General features: G+C 42.9%; 1 protein-coding gene across 5 annotated transcripts in view; it reads right to left on the bottom strand.

Moving 5' to 3' along the window:
- Nucleotides 1-19985, bottom strand: part of ARHGEF28 (Rho guanine nucleotide exchange factor 28) — a 270524-nt gene that overhangs the window by 63673 nt on the left and 186866 nt on the right. For all 5 annotated transcript variants that reach the window (XM_056539915.1, XM_056539902.1, XM_056539924.1 and 2 more), the window contains exons 12-14: nt 19271-19310; nt 8724-8847; nt 2426-2552 (exon numbers count right to left, since the gene is read on the bottom strand). In XM_056539915.1, the coding sequence (XP_056395890.1) occupies nt 2426-2552; nt 8724-8847; nt 19271-19310 (291 nt within the window). The remainder of the gene's footprint in view (nt 1-2425; nt 2553-8723; nt 8848-19270; nt 19311-19985) is intronic.

The raw sequence follows: 19985 nt of genomic DNA, 5'->3' as shown, positions 1-19985 counted from the left end.
GACAAGCAGGGCTCTGTGCACTGAGGACAAGCAGGGCTCTGTGCACTGAGGACAAGCAGGGCTCTGTGCACTGAGGACAAGCAGGGCTCTGTGCACTGAGGACAAGCAGGGCTCTGTGCACTGAGGACAAGCAGGGCTCTGTGCACTGAGGACAAGCAGGGCTCTGTGCACTGAGGACAAGCAGGGCTCTGTACACTGAGGACAAGCAGGGCTCTGTACACTGAGGATAAGAAGGGCTCTGTACACAGATGACAAGAAGGGCTCTGTACACAGATGACAAGAAGGGCTCTGTACACAGAGAACAAGCAGGGCTCTGTACACGGAGAACAAGCAGGGCTCTGTACACTGAGGACAAGCAGGGCTCTGTGCACCGAGGACAAGCAGGGCTCTGTGCACCGAGGACAAGCAGGGCTCTGTGCACCGAGGACAAGCAGGGCTCTGTGCACTGAGGACAAGAAGGGCTCTGTGCACTGAGGACAAGCAGGGCTCTGTGCACTGAGGACAAGCAGGGCTCTGTGCACTGAGGACAAGCAGGGCTCTGTGCACTGAGGACAAGCAGGGCTCTGTGCACTGAGGACAAGCAGGGCTCTGTGCACTGAGGACAAGCAGGGCTCTGTGCACTGAGGACAAGCAGGGCTCTGTGCACTGAGGACAAGCAGGGCTCTGTGCACTGAGGACAAGCAGGGCTCTGTCCACTGAGGACAAGCAGGGCTCTGTGCACTGAGGACAAGCAGGGCTCTGTGCACTGAGGACAAGCAGGGCTCTGTGCACTGAGGACAAGCAGGGCTCTGTGCACTGAGGACAAGCAGGGCTCTGTGCACTGAGGACAAGCAGGGCTCTGTACACAGATGACAAGAAGGGCTCTGTACACAGAGAACAAGTGGGGCTCTGTACACGGAGAACAAGCAGGGCTCTGTACACGGAGAACAAGCGGGGCTCTGTACACGGAGAACAAGCGGGGCTCTGTACACAGAGGACAAGCAGGGCTCAGTACACTGAGGAAAAGCAAGGCTCTGTATACTGAGGCTCTGTGACACACCCCAGCTCACACAGTATGCTGATTGACAAGCCAGGAGGCTCTTCACAGAACACACCATGTAGGTAGATGAGATGACATATGATACACGTGTATTACTTTTTAATTCGCACAAAAAATTCCCTTGTTGTTAAGAATGCAGTATCACCTGTGTATTTGTCTATTCTTTTTGTCTTGTCTGACTTGTACGCTTGATTTACATTGGAGTCATACTGCATATAGCTGTTGTACTGTTTATATTGTGAAAACTTGAAAAGTGCAGCTGTCGCCAACAAAAACTTTTGAAATGATGTAGATAATACCATTATATGTATATTTGTAATATACATTGATTAAATAACGTGTATATTTTTGGGTGAAAAAATGCTGTCCCTGCAGCTATTGCCTGCGTATCTATGAGCAGTCCAAATACAGGAAGTGAGGGCAGGAGAAGCAGGACTCTGTGCAGGCTCCTGGCTTGTCAATCATCCTGCTGTGTGAGCCTGGGGCATGTCATAGAGCCTTAGTGTACAGAGCCCTGCTTGTCCACCCACACTTCCTGTATTTGGAATCCTCATAGAGACACACAAACAATAGCTGTAGGGACAAAAATATACACGTTTTTAATCAATGTATATTACAAATACACATATAATGGAATAAACTACATTATATAAAAAGTTTTTGTTGACGACAGGTACACTTTAATAAAACTGATTTGAAAAGACATGCCAGGAGCATGCACAGAGCCCTGCTTGTCCTGACAACACTTTCTGTATTTTGTCCCAGCGGACAGGTAATACACAGTGAATACCTACAGGGACACAACAGCATTTTTTCACCCACAAATATATACCTTTCTTAACCAATGTATAGAACAAATATACATATAAACATTATTATCTACATTGTATAAAAAATGCACAGAGTGCAGGGAGAGGAGCGCTCAGCTGCATGCTTCTCTCCTGGCTCATTCTAACAATTGGCTGTGTTATAAACACTCAGACCCTGACCTATCAAAACTTCTGACATGTCTCTAGAACATGTCAAACGTTTTTTAAAGCATCAGGTACACTTTAAAACTAAGCATATATATATATATATATATATATATATATATATATATATATATATATATATAAAAAAAGGCCAGGACTTATATTCTCCACCATGTGGGACATACTATATTCTGCATGATTAGTTTTTAGGCTTTACTCTGTGTTCCTGGTCTACAGTATATCTTGCTATTATATATATATTTTTTTTCTCCTATGCAGGATGTGAAGTATAACTAATGTATAAACTACCCCAGCAGAATCAGAACCAGCAGTGCCTGCCAGATATATCACAGACTTATTGAACTGGATCTTATTGGTTGTTAATGACTACATCACATTTGCATGCACTTACTGGAGCACTGTAATGACTCTTTTCCCAAGAGAGCTTTTTCGCAAACCAAACATGGAACCACACCAGAGAACGTGCCAGATACGAACTGATGTCTGTTCACCTTCTCCTTTGCCTCCTTGTTTTTGGTCTTTACCAGAAAAAGAAATGCAATAAATATAAAATAGCAAAATAACAAAGTACAGCAATGGTCAACCTTAGTGTTTATATGAAGGTACAAGTTATAAGAAGATGATCAACGGCCAATACCCTTCCCTGCTCCAGTCCTAGATGACACACGTACAAATTAAACTAAAGGGGGCGAGTGTTGGTGACTAAAATGTAGAATGTAAACCTCACAAGGGGCAATGTACTGGTAGATCTTGATATTCGGCCACCACGCTTTCATACAAAACTGCTTCTTGTTTCTGTTTTAATTTGCTTGTCACTTTTCTTTTCTAGTGAGAAAAACCCATAGGTAAACTATATGTAGACGTGTGAAATTCTGGGCCATTAGCTGGTGTAAGGCTATGTTCACATAGCGGAAATTCTCCTACTGAGTGGAAATTGGACAGAATTTGTGTGTGCTCAAAACACAGAATTCTGAAGAAATTCAAAGCCAAAGTCCCATTGAGTTAAAAAAATTCCGCAAAATTTAAAGACAGATATTTTTGCAGAATGCGTTTTTTCTACCTTGTAAATTCCATTGTGTGAATGGGACAGCCGAATCCCCATTGAACATAATGAGGAAGGTGTATTAAAACCCGTGTAGAGGAAGAGTGGGGCAGTTTCCCATAGCAACCAGATTGCTTCTTTCATTTTTAAATGAAAAATGAAAGAAGCTGTTTGGTTTCTATGGGAAACTGCCCCACTCTTCCTCTACACTGGTTTTAATACACCTTCCTCATTATGTTCAATGGGGATTCGGCTGTCCCATTCACACAATGGAAATTCCACCATGTTAACATAGCCTCACTCATTTCCTGACAGCTTATATACAATCTAGTGCAGGGGTCCTCAAACTTTTTAAACGGTCCCTCAGACCGTTGGGAGGGCCGGACTATAGATAACAAAACATGAATAAATTCTTATGCACACTTATATATCTTATTAGTGGACTACCACTTTAAGTACACAGCACAGTTCCCCCCACATTAGGTTGGCAGTATAGATCCCCCCACATTAGGTTGTAGTTCCCTCACAATAGGGTTGGCAATACAGTTCCCCCACATTAGGGTTGGCAGTACAGTTCCCACACATTAGGTGCAGTACAATTCCCCCACATTAGGTGCAGTACAATTCCCCCACATTAGGTTAGCAGTATAGTCCCCCACATTAGGTAGTAGTTCCCCTACATTAGGTTGTAGTTCCCCCCCCACATTAGGTGCAGTATAGTTCACCCACATTAGGTTGTAGTTCCCCCACATTAGGTGCAATACAGTCCCCCACATTAGGCTTGCAGTATGTTTCCCAACATTAGGTGCAATATAGTCCCCCATATTAGGTGCAGTTTAGTTCGCCCACATTAGGTGCAATATAGTCCCCCACATTACGTTGGCAGTATAGTTCCCCCACATTAGGTGCAATATAGTCCCCCACATTAGGTGCAATATAGTCCCCCACATTAGGCTGGCAGTATGTTCCCCCACATTAGGTGCAATATAGTGCCCGACATGAGGCTGGCAGTATAGTTCCCCCACATTAGGTGCAATATAGTCCCCCACATTAGGCTGGCAGTATAGTTCCCCCACATTAGGTGCAGTATAGTCTCCCACATAAGGCTGGCAGTATAGTCCCCCACATTAGGCTGGCAGTATAGTACCCCCACATTAGGCTGGCAGTATAGTTCCCCCACATTAGGTTGGCAGTATAGTTCCCCCACATTAGGTTGGCAGTATAGTCCCCCACATTAGGCTGGCAGTATAGTTCCCCCACATTAGGCTGGCAGTATAGTTCCCCCACATTAGGTTGGCAGTATAGTCGCCCACATTAGGTTGGCAGTATAGTCCCCCACATTAGGTTGGCAGTATAGTTCCCCCACATTAGGTGCAATATAGTCCCCCACATTAGGCTGGCAGTATAGTTCCCCCACATTAGGTGCAGTATAGTCCCCCACATTAGGCTGGCAGTATAGTTCCCCCACATTAGGTTGGCAGTATAGTCCCCCACCATAGGCTGGCAGTATAGTTCCCCCACATTATGCTGGCAGTATAGTCCCCCACATTAGGCTGGCAGTATAGTTCCCCCACATTAGGCTGGCAGTATAGTTCCCCCACATTAGGCTGGCAGTATAGTCCCCCACATTAGGTTGGCAGTATAGTTCCCCCACATTAGGTGCAGTATAGTCCCCCACATTAGGCTGGCAGTATGTTCCCCCACACTAGGCTGGCAGTATAGTCCCCCAAATTACGTTGGCAGTATAGTCCCCCAAATTACGTTGGCAGTATGTTCCCCCACAGGCATACAGCCTCCAGCCATAAAGTATGGCTGGAGGCTGTATGCCTGTGTACTGCCCCATTTCAGTGTTCCGACCACCGCTCCGGCCATAGCAGGACCGGAGGATAGGTGGTCAGAACACCGAAGGGACGCGCCGCTGGTAAACACTTACCTACTACCAGTGCGCGTGTCCTTGCTTCTTCTCCGCTCCTCTGCTCGGTTGCCATGGGCGCACGCATGGGACGTCAGTGACGTCGCTGCGTGCGCCTGTTCCCGGCGGTCCCCGCGTTTTTAAAGTAAACGCGGGCCGCAGGGACTTCACAGAGGCATCCTTGTGTTCCGAAAGAATCTTTCGGAACACAGGGATGTCCTAAGGCAAAAACACCCGGCGGGCAGGGTAAATGCGCTCCGCGGGCCGCATGTGGCCCGCGGGCCGTAGTTTGAGGACCCCTGATCTAGTGCAAAGCAAGACAGAGAGAAGGAGCAGCCTATATGAAGCAGACATATGGGTTAGAGCAGTGTTTCCCAACCAGGGTACCTCCAGCTGTTGCACTACAACTCTCAGCATTCCCGGACAGCCTTTGGCTGCCTGGGCATATTGGGAGTTCTACTTTTGCAACAGCTGGAGGCACCGTGTTTGGAAAACACTGGGTTAGATTAATGCTCTAATGCAGATTAATGCTCAAATATACTCTAACGTGTAGAGGCCATTCATTCTTAGAGTTAAGGTTTTGGAACTAGCAGGTTTATGATAAATCTGTTGGCATTTTGATCTTAGAAAAAGCCAATATATAAGAGATATATTTTACATAGCAAGCCAAGTGTCTCGCAGATAAATTAGAAAGGCAGAAGTTTTACAAAACTAGACACTGAGGACATATGAGTCATATATCATTTAATAACTATAAAGAATGAGCTAAAGCAATAATCGGATTTATTCTTCATCAACATTACAATTCTGTTAGGTTTAATTATATTTCCCTGAAACATGTCAGAGATGACTAAGTGGGAGAAGTTAACTTTTAATATCTACCAAGAGAGAAAATGATGGGGAAGACAAATTTGATAATATAGGACACTGTAGATGAATGCAGAAAGTTATTCAGTCTAAATAAAGCCCCGACTAACATGGGACTCCAGCCATATCTCTACAAGTACATTACTTCTTATTACTGTGCCTCAATGGACTTGTCCTTATAAAGAGGCACTCACATAAAGTATCTATATCCTTTTTTCTCTATTTACAATGCATTGTTTACCATCTAGTGTTTGGAAGCCTACGCCTTAACCCCTTAAGGACCAAGGACGTATCAGTAAGTCCTGAGTCCTCACCCTTACTATAACGCAGGGGCCACGGTGCCGTGCGCTATTAACCCTTTAGACGATGTGTTCAAAGTTGATCGCCGCGTCTACAGTGAAACTAAACTGCTGCCGGTTAGCTCAGGGGGCTGTCCGGGATCGCTGAGGCGAAATCGTGGCATCCCGAACAGCTGTAGGACACGAGGAGGCTTCCCTTACCTGCCTCCTGGTGTCCGATTGCCGAAAGATTGCTCAGTGCCTGAGATCCAGGCATGAGCAGTCAAGCAGCAGAATCATTGATCTATGTTATCCTATAGGATAATAAAGATCAATGTAAAAGATCAGTGTGTGCAGTGTTATAGCTTCCTATGGGAGCTATAACACTGCAAAAAAAAAAAAAAAAAGTGAACAAAAAAAGTTAATAAAGATCATTTAACCCTTTTTCCCTAATAAAAGTTTGAATCACCCCCCTTTTCCTATAAAAAAAAAACTGTGTAAATAAAAATAAACATTTGTGATATCGCCGCGTGCGGAAAGCTCCGAATTATAAAAATATATCGTTAATTAAACCACACGGTCAATGGCGTATGCCCAAAAAAATTCCAAAGTCCAAAATAGCGTATTTTTGGTCACTTTTTATATAATGAAAAAATTAATAAAAAGCGATCAAAAATTCTGATCAATACAAAAAAAAAAGCTAAAAACTTCAGATCACGGCGAAAAAAATTAGCCCTCATACCGACCTATACGCGGAAAAATAAAAAAGTTATAGGGCTCAGAAGATCACAATTTTTCAACGTATAAATTTTCCTGCATGTAGTTATGATTTTTTCCAGAAGTACGACAATATCCAACCTATATAAGTAGGGTATCATTTTAACCGTATGGACCTACAGAATAAAGATAAGGTGTCATTTTTACTGAAAAATCTACTGCGTAGAAACGGAAGCCCCCAAAATTACAAATGGCGTTTGTCCTTCAATTTTGTCACACAATGATTTTTTTTTTTTCCATTTTGCCGTAGATTTTTGGGTAAAATGACTGATGTCATTACAAAGTAGAATTGGTGGCACAAAAAATAGGCATCATTTGGCTTTTTATGTGCAAAATTGAAAGGGTTATGATTTTTAAAAGGTAGGGAGGAAAAAACGAAAGTGCAAAAACAGAAAGACTCTCTGTCCTTAAGGGGTTAAATGGGCGCTGTCACTTCAAAAAAACTTTTCTTTACATGTTGGTGAGACATGTCAAAAGTGTGGATCAGTCAGGGTCTGTGTGATCAGACCCCGACCAATCGTTAGAATGGGGGGAGACGCGGTTAGCCACGTGCTTCTCTCTGCACTTTTTTTAGCGATTGGACAGGGTCTAAACATTAGACCAAGACCGATGTCTCTACGACAGGTCAAATTTTTTTTATAGTGACGGCTACACTTTAATGACTAAGGTGTATAAAGGGTGAGGTATCATCAAAACATACTCTTGTTTCATATAACGTTATATTATATATAAAGTTAGGAGCCAGGATGCTGCATGTCATGTAACGTTATGTGATGTCATGTTATCAGTCATTAGTGTCCCCTCATCTCCCCTTTGTGTGTCACAGTTATTAATGTCCTCTCCTCTCCCTCTGTGTGTCACAGTCATAAGTGTCCTCTCATCTTTAAAAAAAATAAAAATAAAAAACTATTTTACTTACCTCCGCCTTTGTTCCCACACGCCGGTGACGCTCCATTCTACTGAGTATGCAGTGTCACTGCCGGGCCACCTATTGGCTATGGTGGTCACCTGACATCTGCTGCTCTTGTAACCCCGGAGCACCCACCGCAGGCAGAAAGGGGGATAAGCATGGGTACAGAGGCAGAGATAAGTAACAGATTTTTTTATTTTTTTTTTAAAGAACGTACACCCCCAATTGGAAAGGGCTGACAAAAACAAAAACCTGGATATCACCAAGAAATTTTTTGTCACCATTGGCAAGCCCAGCTATCTCATAGTAGGTATTTAAATCAGAGCTCAGTAATGTTTAAAAGTGGCAGATTTATTACAGAAGTTTCTGAATCTATCCCACGTGTCTAAATGGGGTTTGTAAAAATCTATGCCTATGCCACATAAACAATGCCATATATAGGAAATTGTTCAATTGTAGAAATCTCCACAAAAAATATACCCTAATCCTAGCCTACCTAATCTACTAAATAACTAATAAAACCTAAATATTGTTACATGACTTCACAGCAATGAAAATATCCAACCCTCCAACAAAAATAAACTATAGTTCGACAATTTAAAAGGAGTTATCCGGCAAAAAAACAAAAAAAAACAAAAGAGTTAAAGGGCTTGCCCAAAAACAAAACAAAAAAAACACAATACTCACCTGCTTGATCCCTTGCTACTGCTTATGGCATCGCCTGGTCCCTTCTATTCTAACCCTTCCAGCTGATCAGTGAGGACCATCAAGATGGCAGTGGTGGGGATTTAAACAAGCATCTCAGTCTTAATTTTTGGGACAGTCTGATCCCATAAAAAAAAAAAAAAAAAAAGGAAAAGAAAACACATATTGCAAAAGCCAAAATCAGATGATGTCAGTCACCTTGTTTTTGTTCCGGGTACTAGACATCCTGCTCCGCAAGAAGCTGAAAGTGCGGCTCACTTTATTCTTCTCACATTCTGGTTTTACAGGGGTCATATACCTATCCCAGTCCTCTTCTTCAATTCTAGAGAAGTCAAAGTATTCATTTCAGAAATTATGCATACATAACATTTTGTGGATTCCATGGGCCCAACAGCTTGGTAACTTTTTATAATTTACTTAAGCTTTCTCATCAATATCTATTAAATCATAGATTGTTACATTTTCTATAACTTTGTCTACAGCAGTACAGGCACAGGGATTGTTCCCATGGATGGGGTATACATACACAGATGCAACAGGGAACAATGCCCTATCCATGGAGTAAATGTACAGTAAGCATTTCCTCTGCCGGGCCACACCTAGTCCTGGTTAATGTCAGCTATATTTATGTATTTCCTAAGAGCCCATTTACAAAAGATTGTTATGACCGTTAAGTGACAAGAAACAGAAGCAGACTTTGGTAGGGTGGAGAATGCAGTAATATGTGTATTCAGGTGTCGAACATATATAGCTGTACACTTATACAGCTATATATCTGCAGTTAACAGGATATTACCATCTCAGACACATATGGTATATGCCCGGACCAGTGTTTCCTAACCAGGGTGCCTCCAGATGTTGCAAAACTAGAACTTCCAGCACACCTTTAACTATCTGGACATGCTGAAAGCTGTAGTTTTGCAACAGAGAGATATAGTTTTGTAACAGCTGGAGGAACTGTGGTTGGAAAATAATGGCTCAGACATATTGCATACCCATCCAAATCTATGTTGCGAACAGGGGACCCCCAAATTCCACCTGGTGGACATGCATATGAGTGGTTTCTATGGAATTTCTGTTTGTTCGTTTTTTATGGGAAAAGCTCATACACTTTAGATAAAAGTTGGCTGAACCTGTGGCTTTGGATGGGAACAGTTGACTACCCAATGTGTATTGGGGTGTCCGAACTCTCCCTTGACTGATGTCAAAAAGGATAGAAGAATCAGGATCGTTGGATATCAGCACACTGATCCTTCGTTTCCATGGAAGCATGCATGTATTTTCAATGCGGTTTCTTAATCTTTTCACGCTGAAAACATGTGAATGCTTAGTCAAGTGCGAGTGTATATGGAGTAGGTGAAAGGAGTAGCTGTTGTAGTAGTGTCATTCAAAAATGACCTGAAGTGTATGGGCAGGTCTGGCTCACGTAAGCCTATGTGCATATTCCATATATAGATTGGGATCATTTCTTAAAGGGAATCTGTCCATATATAACACGTAGCAATGAGTTATATATGTTAAAATCTTCTACCTCATCATAATCATCATCAGCAGCATCATCATGATGATGGTGATGATGAAGAAATGTTCCTGTCAGCAGTGATGTTGAGGATATGGTGTTTGAAAGTGTCCACCGCCCAGAAATAGTCCCCTGGGTGAGTAGCTATACTCATTTAGTCACATCTGCTTCGGCTGTAACCACATCCCCTCAGTGTGATTGACAGCACTTGTCACCGCTCTGCTCCCTCAGATGATGCAGACCCGGGCTGTCAATCAGGCTGAGGGGTCGTGATTACAGCCTGTGCAGACCGGACTAGCGGAGTACAGCTCCCCGCCCAGGGGACTACTGACATCATATCCTCACCATACCTGCTGGAAGGAACGTCTTCTGGGGATGGTGAGATGGAAGATTTTACCATATATAATGTGTTGCCACATGTGATATATGGTCAAATCTGATGACAGGTTCCCTTTAACACACACTGATCATAGTACCTAAATGCACTATAAATTCAATCATAGACATGCATTGACCATTTGAAGATATTTAACAGATCCAGTTGAAGGGGCCTTTATGAAGTTAGTTGGTCAAACCTATCAATTTCAATGGCAGATGTCGGAGTAATGAAGTATCGAGCGCGCTGGATTTTAAAATGCGTGACATTTGTTTCAACAGAAGACATGTCACTGCCAGAGATGTCTGGCAACAGCTTATCTCCCTCTTCCAATGAAAAACACATGCAGCTCAGCCAAGCTGAATATAGGTGTGTATGCTTGACAGCTATTGATGGATCATGGGTACCTTTATATAACCAGCATGTGTATGGTAAACACAGACACAACCACAGGTAACCACAGACACAACCACAGGTAACCACAGACACAACCACAGGTGACCACAGACACAACCACAGGTGACCACAGACACAGCCACAGGTGACCACAGACACAGCCACAGGTTACCACAGACACAGCCACAGGTTACCACAGACACAGCCACAGGTAACCACAGACACAGCCACAGGTAACCACAGACACAGCCACAGGTAACCACAGACACAGCCACAGGTAACCACAGACACCGGTAACCACAGACACAACCACAGGTGACCACAGACACAACCACAGGTGACCACAGACACAACCACAGGTGACCACAGACACAACCACAGGTGACCACAGACACAACCACAGGTGACCACAGACACAACCACAGGTGACCACAGACACAGGTAACCACAGAGACAACCACAGGTAACCACAGACACAGGTAACCACAGACACAACCACAGGTAACCCCAGACACAACCACAGGTGACCACAGACACAGCCACAGGTAGCCACAGGTAACCACAGACAACCACAGGCAACCACAGACACAACCACAGGCAACCACAGACACAACCACAGACACAGCCACAACCACAGACACAGCCACAACCACAGACACAGCCACAACCACAGACACAGCCACAGCTAACCACAGACACAGCCACAGCTAACCACAGACACAGCCACAGCTAACCACAGACACAGCTAACCACAGACACAGGTAAACACAGACAGCCACAGCTAACCAGACACAGCTAACCACAGACAACCACAGACACAACCACAGACACAACCACAGGTAACCACAGACACAGGTAACCACAGACACAGGTAACCACAGACACAGGTAACCACAGACACAGGTAACCACAGACACAGCCACAAGTAACCACAGACACAGCCACAGGTAACCACAGACACAGCCACAGGTAACCACAGACACAACCACAGGTAACCACAGACACAGGTAACCACAGACACAGGTAACCACAGACACAGGTAACCACAGACACAGGTAACCACAGACACAGGTAACCACAGACACAGGTAACCACAGACACAGCTACAGGTAACCACAGACACAACCACAGGTAACCACAGACACAAGCACAGACAAATTAACTAAACCTGCCAATGTTTTGCAGATACATCTCAGGTCTACTGCCAGCTTACAGGTAAGTTCACACTGATAAATTCACAGAGGGTTCCCTGCTGTGAGCTGTCACCATTCACTATAAATGGGTCAAAGGAAAATCCGCAATAGTAGCAGATTTGCAGATTGTAGACGACCTACTGAAGTGAATAATGGTAAAATATGCAGCAGTAAAGTGGCTGCAAATTATCATGTGTGAATGTACCCTTACAGTAAACTACGCCACTTTTTGTGTTCTAACAAATGCCCCAAATTGCTGCAACAAATCTCAGCTCTTCTCAGTGCTTTTCTTTTATTCCACTGAAAAGAAGAGGTTCACTAAAACTTCTCACGAGTCAAAAGGTTTGTAAAACAGCAGCTTTTAAAATAAAAATTATTCTGCATAATAATGTTTATATTCTCAGAAGCTACAAAAAAAACAATGTTTAGGCTAAAAAAATGTAAAAAAAAACTTCTATGGAAGCACAAACAGATATTCACTGCAGCTCAAAGCAAAAAAAAAAAAAGAAAGAAACCACCACCTCATCATACTTCAACAAATAAAAGGTAAATGAAACAGCCTCATCTTAATAAAATACAATATGAATGCAGGTCGGTAAATTATCAAGAATTAGTAAAAGGTGATCATGGTCACTAAATTGTGCATGGAACACATGAGAGCTGATCGTGTTCTGTACACACAGCTGTAGAGCAGCTGGAGCAGAGTTATGTGATGCAATGTGGTGCAGACATTCAGAGTAAGGTAAGACGTACAGTAAATATACATATTACATCATTATGCTTTTATAACAATCATCTGTATTGTTATCTACCATGACTGCTATTCCTGGAATTCCCATTATGTAACAAATACTTTCTTATTGAAGTCACTGCCATTCATGAATTATACAATGGAAAAATACCAAACCAGATTTGTGGTCAGTTGGATTTTTTGGTATGTTTATTTTTTCTGTCTGTAAAACAATCATGCACATTCTTAATGTTATAATTGTAAAGGAACCAAGGCTAGTCCCTTAATTTCTTGGTATCACCTCTTGTAGTCAAAGCAGGTTCTTACTATAACTAGCAGCAAGTGACCATCTGGGCTTAAAGGAAGACAATGGGCATAACCTTAAAGGGAATCTGTCAGCTGCTGCAAATAACATTCCAAACTGCTGGCACAGGCACCTGTCAGATATCGGTCTGTGCTTCCATAACATAAAAATGTTTTTATTCTCTTATTAAAGTGTCAAAGAGGTGCTCCTAAGATCAATGGCTGTAACGCCTCCTCACTCCCTCTCTCATTCCTGACAGTGATTGGAGGAGGAGCGAGGAGGCATTTCAGCGGCCAGCACTTGACACCAGAGAATAAAAGCATTTTTCTATGGAAGCACAAACAGATATTTGATGTACCATGTGTCTCCTTGCCCTAACAGCCATTTAACAGTGCCAGCAGTATGGAACATGAATGGCTGCTGACAGATTCTCTTTTAGGGGAATCCTTCATGCTGCCTAAACCACAAGTCATCAGGGTGGTCCCTTGCAGCTTCTCCTCACCCCACCAGCCTTTATTGACAGATTTCTCCCATTTAAGTATAGGAAAAGATGAATCAATCAAAGCCAGTGGGGTAGGGACAAGTCTTCAGTTCAGGCAGCATGAAATTGATGACAGGTTCCCCATAAGGCTGGGTTAACAATACGGCAACATTTCTGCACCGATTTCTGAATGGAATGCTGCATGAAAGTTTTGCATGAATTTATAGCCGATTCACTTCAATGAAATTCTAGCAGTGAAAATTCTGCAGCAGAAATTCCTCTGTGTGAATGGGACAGCAGAATCCCATTGAAGTGTATTAGCTATAAATTCATGTAGAATTCCATGCAGAAATTTTTCTGTGTGAACCCTGCCTCAGAGATTCCTGAATATCATAAACGATTACTTCGCCTATTCCCTTTATATGCCAGCACAACTGTAAGGGTAAGTTAACACGGTTTAAAAATACAGCAGATATTTCTTGTGTATGTATAATGAGAAAATCTGCAGTGGAATACAGTACAGAGCAAGAAGGTGGTGTCTATTTTTAACTAAAAAATATAAATTTAAAAAAGTAATTTGGAATCCGCAGCATGTTAACTTCTGTTGCAAAAAAATGTGGATCTGTTGTTGATTTTCCCACTGCCTTCAATGGGGAAGAAAACCCCACAACAACATTTCCAAGTACTGTAATGTTGTGTATTTCACAGCACATTGATGTTTATGCACAGAAGAAACTGCTAATCACAACTGCAGATCTACATTTCTTAAGCGAATCTTCAATATAGTGTACCTGTCGTTAACAAAAACCTTTTATATAATGTAATATACATTGGTTAGAAAATGTGTATAATTTTGTCCCTACAGGGATTGTCTGTGTGTCTCTGTGAGGACAAGCAGGGCTCTGTGCTCCGAGGACAAGCAGGGCTCTGTGCACCCAGGACAAGCAGGGCTCTGTGCACCCAGGACAAGCAGGGCTCTGTGCACCCAGGACAAGCAGGGCTCTGTGCACCCAGGACAAGCAGGGCTCTGTGCACCGAGGACAAGCAGGGCTCTGTGCACCGAGGACAAGCAGGGCTCTGTGCACCGAGGACAAGCAGGGCTCTGTGCACCGAGGACAAGCAGGGCTCTGTGCACCGAGGACAAGCAGGGCTCTGTGCACCGAGGACAAGCAGGGCTCTGTGCACCGAGGACAAGCAGGGCTCTGTGCACCGAGGACAAGCAGGGCTCTGTGCACCGAGGACAAGCAGGGCTCTGTGCACCGAAGACAAGCAGGGCTCTGTGCACCGAGGACAAGCAGGGCTCTGTGCACCGAGGACAAGCAGGGCTCTGTGCACCGAGGACAAGCAGGGCTCTGTACACTGAGGACCAACAAGGCTCTGTATACTAGGGACAAGCAGGGCTCTGTAAACTAAGGACAAGCAGGGCTCCGTGAACTGAGGACAAGCAGTGCTCTGTGCAATGAGGACAAGCAGGGCTCTGCACACTGAGGCTCTATGACACGCTCCCAGCTCAAACAGCAGAATGATTGACTAGCCCGAAGCCTGCACAGAACCCTGGTTGTCCTGCCCACACTTCCTGTATTTGGACTCCTCACAGAGACACACATGCAATAGTTACGGAGACAGCATTTTTTTCACCAAAAAAACATAAAAAATGTTTAATCAATGTATATTACAAATATACATATAATAAAAAGTCTACATTATATAAAAAGTTTTTGTTAAGGACAGGTACACTTTAAATCTGGTCCAGTGTGGTTCTGACTGGTCTTCTAAATGTTCCAGTTAAAACCAGTTTTTAGTTAAAATTGGTTTTCCCTAGTGAAAACCAGTTCTTACTGAACATCTTTGTCTAAACTAGAATTTTTTGTTCTTCCCCAGCCAAAACTAGTTTTCAATGGACGCCTTTGTGAAAACTAGAATTTACTTCTCTTCCCCAGTTGAAACCAGATTTTACGGAACGCCTTCCAGTGGCTGATTCAGATTAATTTCTCCCATCACATTCAAGACATCCGTATCCCGAAAGACACTTTTCGGGACACAAGGATGTAAGGATGTCCCGGTTACCTTTTTGCGGCCCCGCGTTAACTTTGAAAATGCAGGGGCCGCCAGGATGTGGGTGGAACTATACTGCCAACCTAATGTGGGGGGAACTATACTGCCAACCTAATGTAAGGTATCCCTGTTACCTTTCTGTGGCCCCGCGTTAACTTTGAAAATGCAGGGGACGCCAGGAGGTAGCGCACACATGGATGTCAATGACATCTCGTGCGAGAGTCCATAGAAGAAGAGCGAAGCAGCACTGTATGTGGCTGAAGGCTGAACTATACTGCCTACCTAGTGTGGGGGAACTATGATACGTACTTAAAGGGGTATTCCAGGAATTTATTTATTTATTTTTTTAACATATTACCAGACTCCAGAAAGTTAAACCGATTTGTAAATTACTTCTATTAAAAAAATCTTAATCCTTCCAATAATTATTAGCTGCTAAAGTTGAGTTGTTCTTTTCTGTCTGGCAACAGTGCTCTCTGTTGACATCTCTGCTTGTCTGGGGAACTGCACAGAGTAGAAGAGGTTTGCTGTGGGGATTTGCTTCTACCCTGGACAGTCCCCGAGACAGGTGTCATTAGAGAGCACTTAGACAGAAAATAACAACTCAACTTCAGAAGCTCATAAGTACTGAAAGCATAGGATTGTGGAACATCTAAATTCCCATGGATTGCAAGATGAAAAACAACATTGGTTTACTTCAGGGAGATCATGTCAAACAAATCTTATTGATTTTTGTGACTGGGTGACTAAAAAAATAGATGGCAGAGGGGCAGTAGACATCGCATATCTAGATTTTAGTAAGGCTTTTGACACTGTCCCACATAGAAGGCTTGTCAATAAACTGCAGTCATTGAACTTGGACTCCCATAATGTTGAGTGGATTAGACAGTGGCTGAATGACAGACAACAGAGGGTTGTAGTCAATGGAGAATATTCAGAGAAAGGTATTGTTACCAGTGGGGTACCTCAGGGATCTATACTGGGAACAATATTAGGATAAGCATAAGGCTATCCTTCATATAAGATAGGGCCAGGGACTATTGATAGGATTCAGATTATTGGGCAGACTAGATGGGCCAAATGGTTCTTATTTGCCGACATATTCTATGTTTATATGTTTGTATTAAGATTTTTGTAATAGAAGTAATTTACAAATCTGTTTAACTTTCTGGAGCCAGTTGATATATAAAAAAAAAAGTTTTTTCCTGGATAATCCCTTTAACCCCTTAACGACGCAGGACGTAAATGTACGTCCTGGTGAGGTGGTACTTAACGCACCAGGACGTACATTTACGTCCTAAGCATAACCGCGGGCATCGGAGCGATGCCCGTGTCATGCGCGGCTGATCCCGGCTGCTGATCGCAGCCAGGGACCCGCCGGCAATGGCCGACGCCCGCGATCTCGCGGGCGTCCGCCATTAACCCCTCAGGTGCCGGGATCAATACAGATCCCGGCATCTGCGGCAGTTCGCGATTAAAATGAACGATCGGATCGCCCGCAGCGCTGCTGCGGGGATCCGATCATTCATAACGCCGCACGGAGGTCCCCTCACCTCCCTCCGTGCGGCTCCCGGCGTCTCCTGCTCTGGTCTGTGATCGAGCAGACCAGAGCAGGAGATGACCGATAATACTGATCTGTTCTATGTCCTATACACAGAACAGATCAGTATTAGCAATCATGGTATTGCTATGAATAGTCCCCTATGGGGACTATTAAAGTGTAAAAAAAAAATGTAAAAAAATGTAAAAGTAAAAGTAAAAAAAAAGTGAAAAATCCCCTCCCCCAATAAAAAAGTAAAACGTCCGTTTTTTCCTATTTTACCCCCAAAAAGCGTAAAAAACATTTTTTATAGACATATTTGGTATCGCCGCGTGCGTAAATGTCCGAACTATTAAAATAAAATGTTAATGATCCCGTACGGTGAACGGCGTGAACGAAAAAAAATTTAAAAAGTCCAAAATTCCTACTTTTTTAATACATTTTATTAAAAAAAAAATTATAAAAAATGTATTAAAAGTTTTTTATATGCAAATGTGGTATCAAAAAAAAGTACAGATCATGGCGCAAAAAATGAGCCCTCATACCGCCGCTTATACGGAAAAATAAAAAAGTTATAGGTCATCAAAATAAAGGGATTATAAACGTACTAATTTGGTTAAAAAGTTTGTGATTTTTTTTAAGCGCAACAATAATATAAAAGTATATAATAATGGGTATCATTTTAATCGTATTGACCCTCAGAATAAAGAACACGTCATTTTTACCAGAAATTGTACGGCGTGAAAACAAAACCTTCCAAAATTAGCAAAATTGCGTTTTTCGTTTTAATTTCCCCACAAAAATAGTGTTTTTTGGTTGCGCCATACATTTTATGATATAATGAGTTATGTCATTACAAAGGACAACTGGTCGCGCAAAAAACAAGCCCTCATACTAGTCTGTGGATGGAAATATAAAAGAGTTATGATTTTTAGAAGGCGAGGAGGAAAAAATGAAAACGTAAAAATTAAATTGTCTGAGTCCTTAAGGCCAAAATGGGCTGAGTCCTTAAGGGGTTATAAAGGGGTACTTCACTGCCCCAGCGTTCGGAACATTTTGTTCCGAACCCTGGGTGCGGGCTGCAGGGATTGTGACGTCACAGCCACGCCCCTTGTGATGTCACACCACGCCCCCTCAATGCAAGTCTATGGGACAGGGCGTGGCGACCACCGCACGATACTCTGATAGTGCCCTCCAGAGACTAGACTCTGATCTGCCACTGACGCCTTCATGGAAACTAGAAACTATTACTAATAAAAACCATCTTAAACTAAAAACCAGTTGTAACTGTAAAATATAAATATATGTTTATATTTCTCTACAAATAATGATGATTTGCTATGGAAATAGTGGGCAGGAAATCTGACTCACATTGACTTACCTTTATATGTATACATATAAGAGTACCTGTCATTTCAGGTGTGTACATGAGAAGCAGCACTATTTCTAACCATTATATAATTTGTATATGTTATTTTTAGCAGATTTCTGCTCTGCAGGCTTCATCTCATGTCTGCGGTGTCTCCCAACACTGTACACACAGAGGAGATTCAGAACCTCTATGTCTCGCTACACAGCAGTAGCAGTCTAAACTGTGACCAAGGCCCCGGGGTGAAAAATCCATGTTTTTCAGTCCAAGTCAAAGCTGGAGGTGCTCGGAGAATGTGCTAAACCTAGTCACTAGCTGACTATGATTGCGTCTGTGCGGGCCCACAGTAGTGAATGTGTTCAGGCCTCTCCGCACACAGATACGATTATAGCCAATTTGAGCGTCAGAAATCTGTGTCACATAGGCACTAATCGTGAAGTAAACACTGCCCAAGATGTCTGTGCTGTCTTTCTGCAGGCTGTGTACATTTACAGGCACTTCGCCAGCTTCCTCCCCTTTCCATAGACTTATATTGTTTGTCTTGTAGACACAGGACAAAGCCGAGCTACTTTTCAGAGTGGATGAGTTTAGCGGCACGAGGTGTGGGGCGCCGTTTAAAAAAAAAAAAACACAACACATTTTTGTCTAATAACATATATTATAGTTTCTTATATTAACTTGTACTATTGATGTAAGCTAATTTTTAACAAATGGCAGTGTCTATATAAAGTCCCAGCATTGAAGATATGTTCAGTAAAGTACACAACTCTGATATAACGCACCTTTTTTCTCTTGACTGGTCAGGAAGGCTGAATGCCCGTTCTAGAAAGATAAAGAGGAAGATGGGTTAGGTATCATTGTAGCAGCTGCTTGTGGGATTACAATTCATCCTCTACCATAAGATCTCAGGTATCTTTCACATAAAGTCACAATAGATCAAGCTAAAAATGTTAATATACAAATCAGAAAAAGGTCAATGTGTAGGTGGACACACACCAAAACTTGCATCCATGGATCAATGAGGTAAAAGCAGGTGTCCGAGAACTCAGTGGGAAAGATTTACCAAAACGTGCAGAGCAAGAGTGGTGCAGTTGCCCATAGCAACCAATCAGATTGCTTCTTTCATTTTTCAAAGGCCTTTTCAAATATGAAAGAGGCAATCCAATTGGTTGCTATGGGCAACTGCAACACTTTTGTTCTGTGCAGGTTTTGATAAATTTCCTCCAGTGTGCTCGTGTGCGTCACACTGTGCGGATTAAATTAACATCTGCAGTCCAGGGGTAATTACTGCAAATAAATGGGTGTAATAGCAAAGCATTCCATTGGTACAAAAGATGATCATATTATTTTACCACACACCTAAGATTAAAAGGAGAACTCCAGAAAAAAATTACCTTATTCCCAATCCACAGGATAGGGGTTAAATAGCTGATTCTGGGGGTCCACCCCTTGGGACCCCCGAAATCTCCGGAACAGGACTTGGCTCAACAGTGCTCC

This window comes from Hyla sarda, chromosome 1 (assembly GCF_029499605.1).
Source record: "Hyla sarda isolate aHylSar1 chromosome 1, aHylSar1.hap1, whole genome shotgun sequence".
Lineage (NCBI taxonomy): Eukaryota > Metazoa > Chordata > Amphibia > Anura > Hylidae > Hyla > Hyla sarda.
The sequence above is the reverse complement of the archived record's forward strand: the minus strand, read 5'-3'. Positions and strand labels throughout refer to the sequence as shown.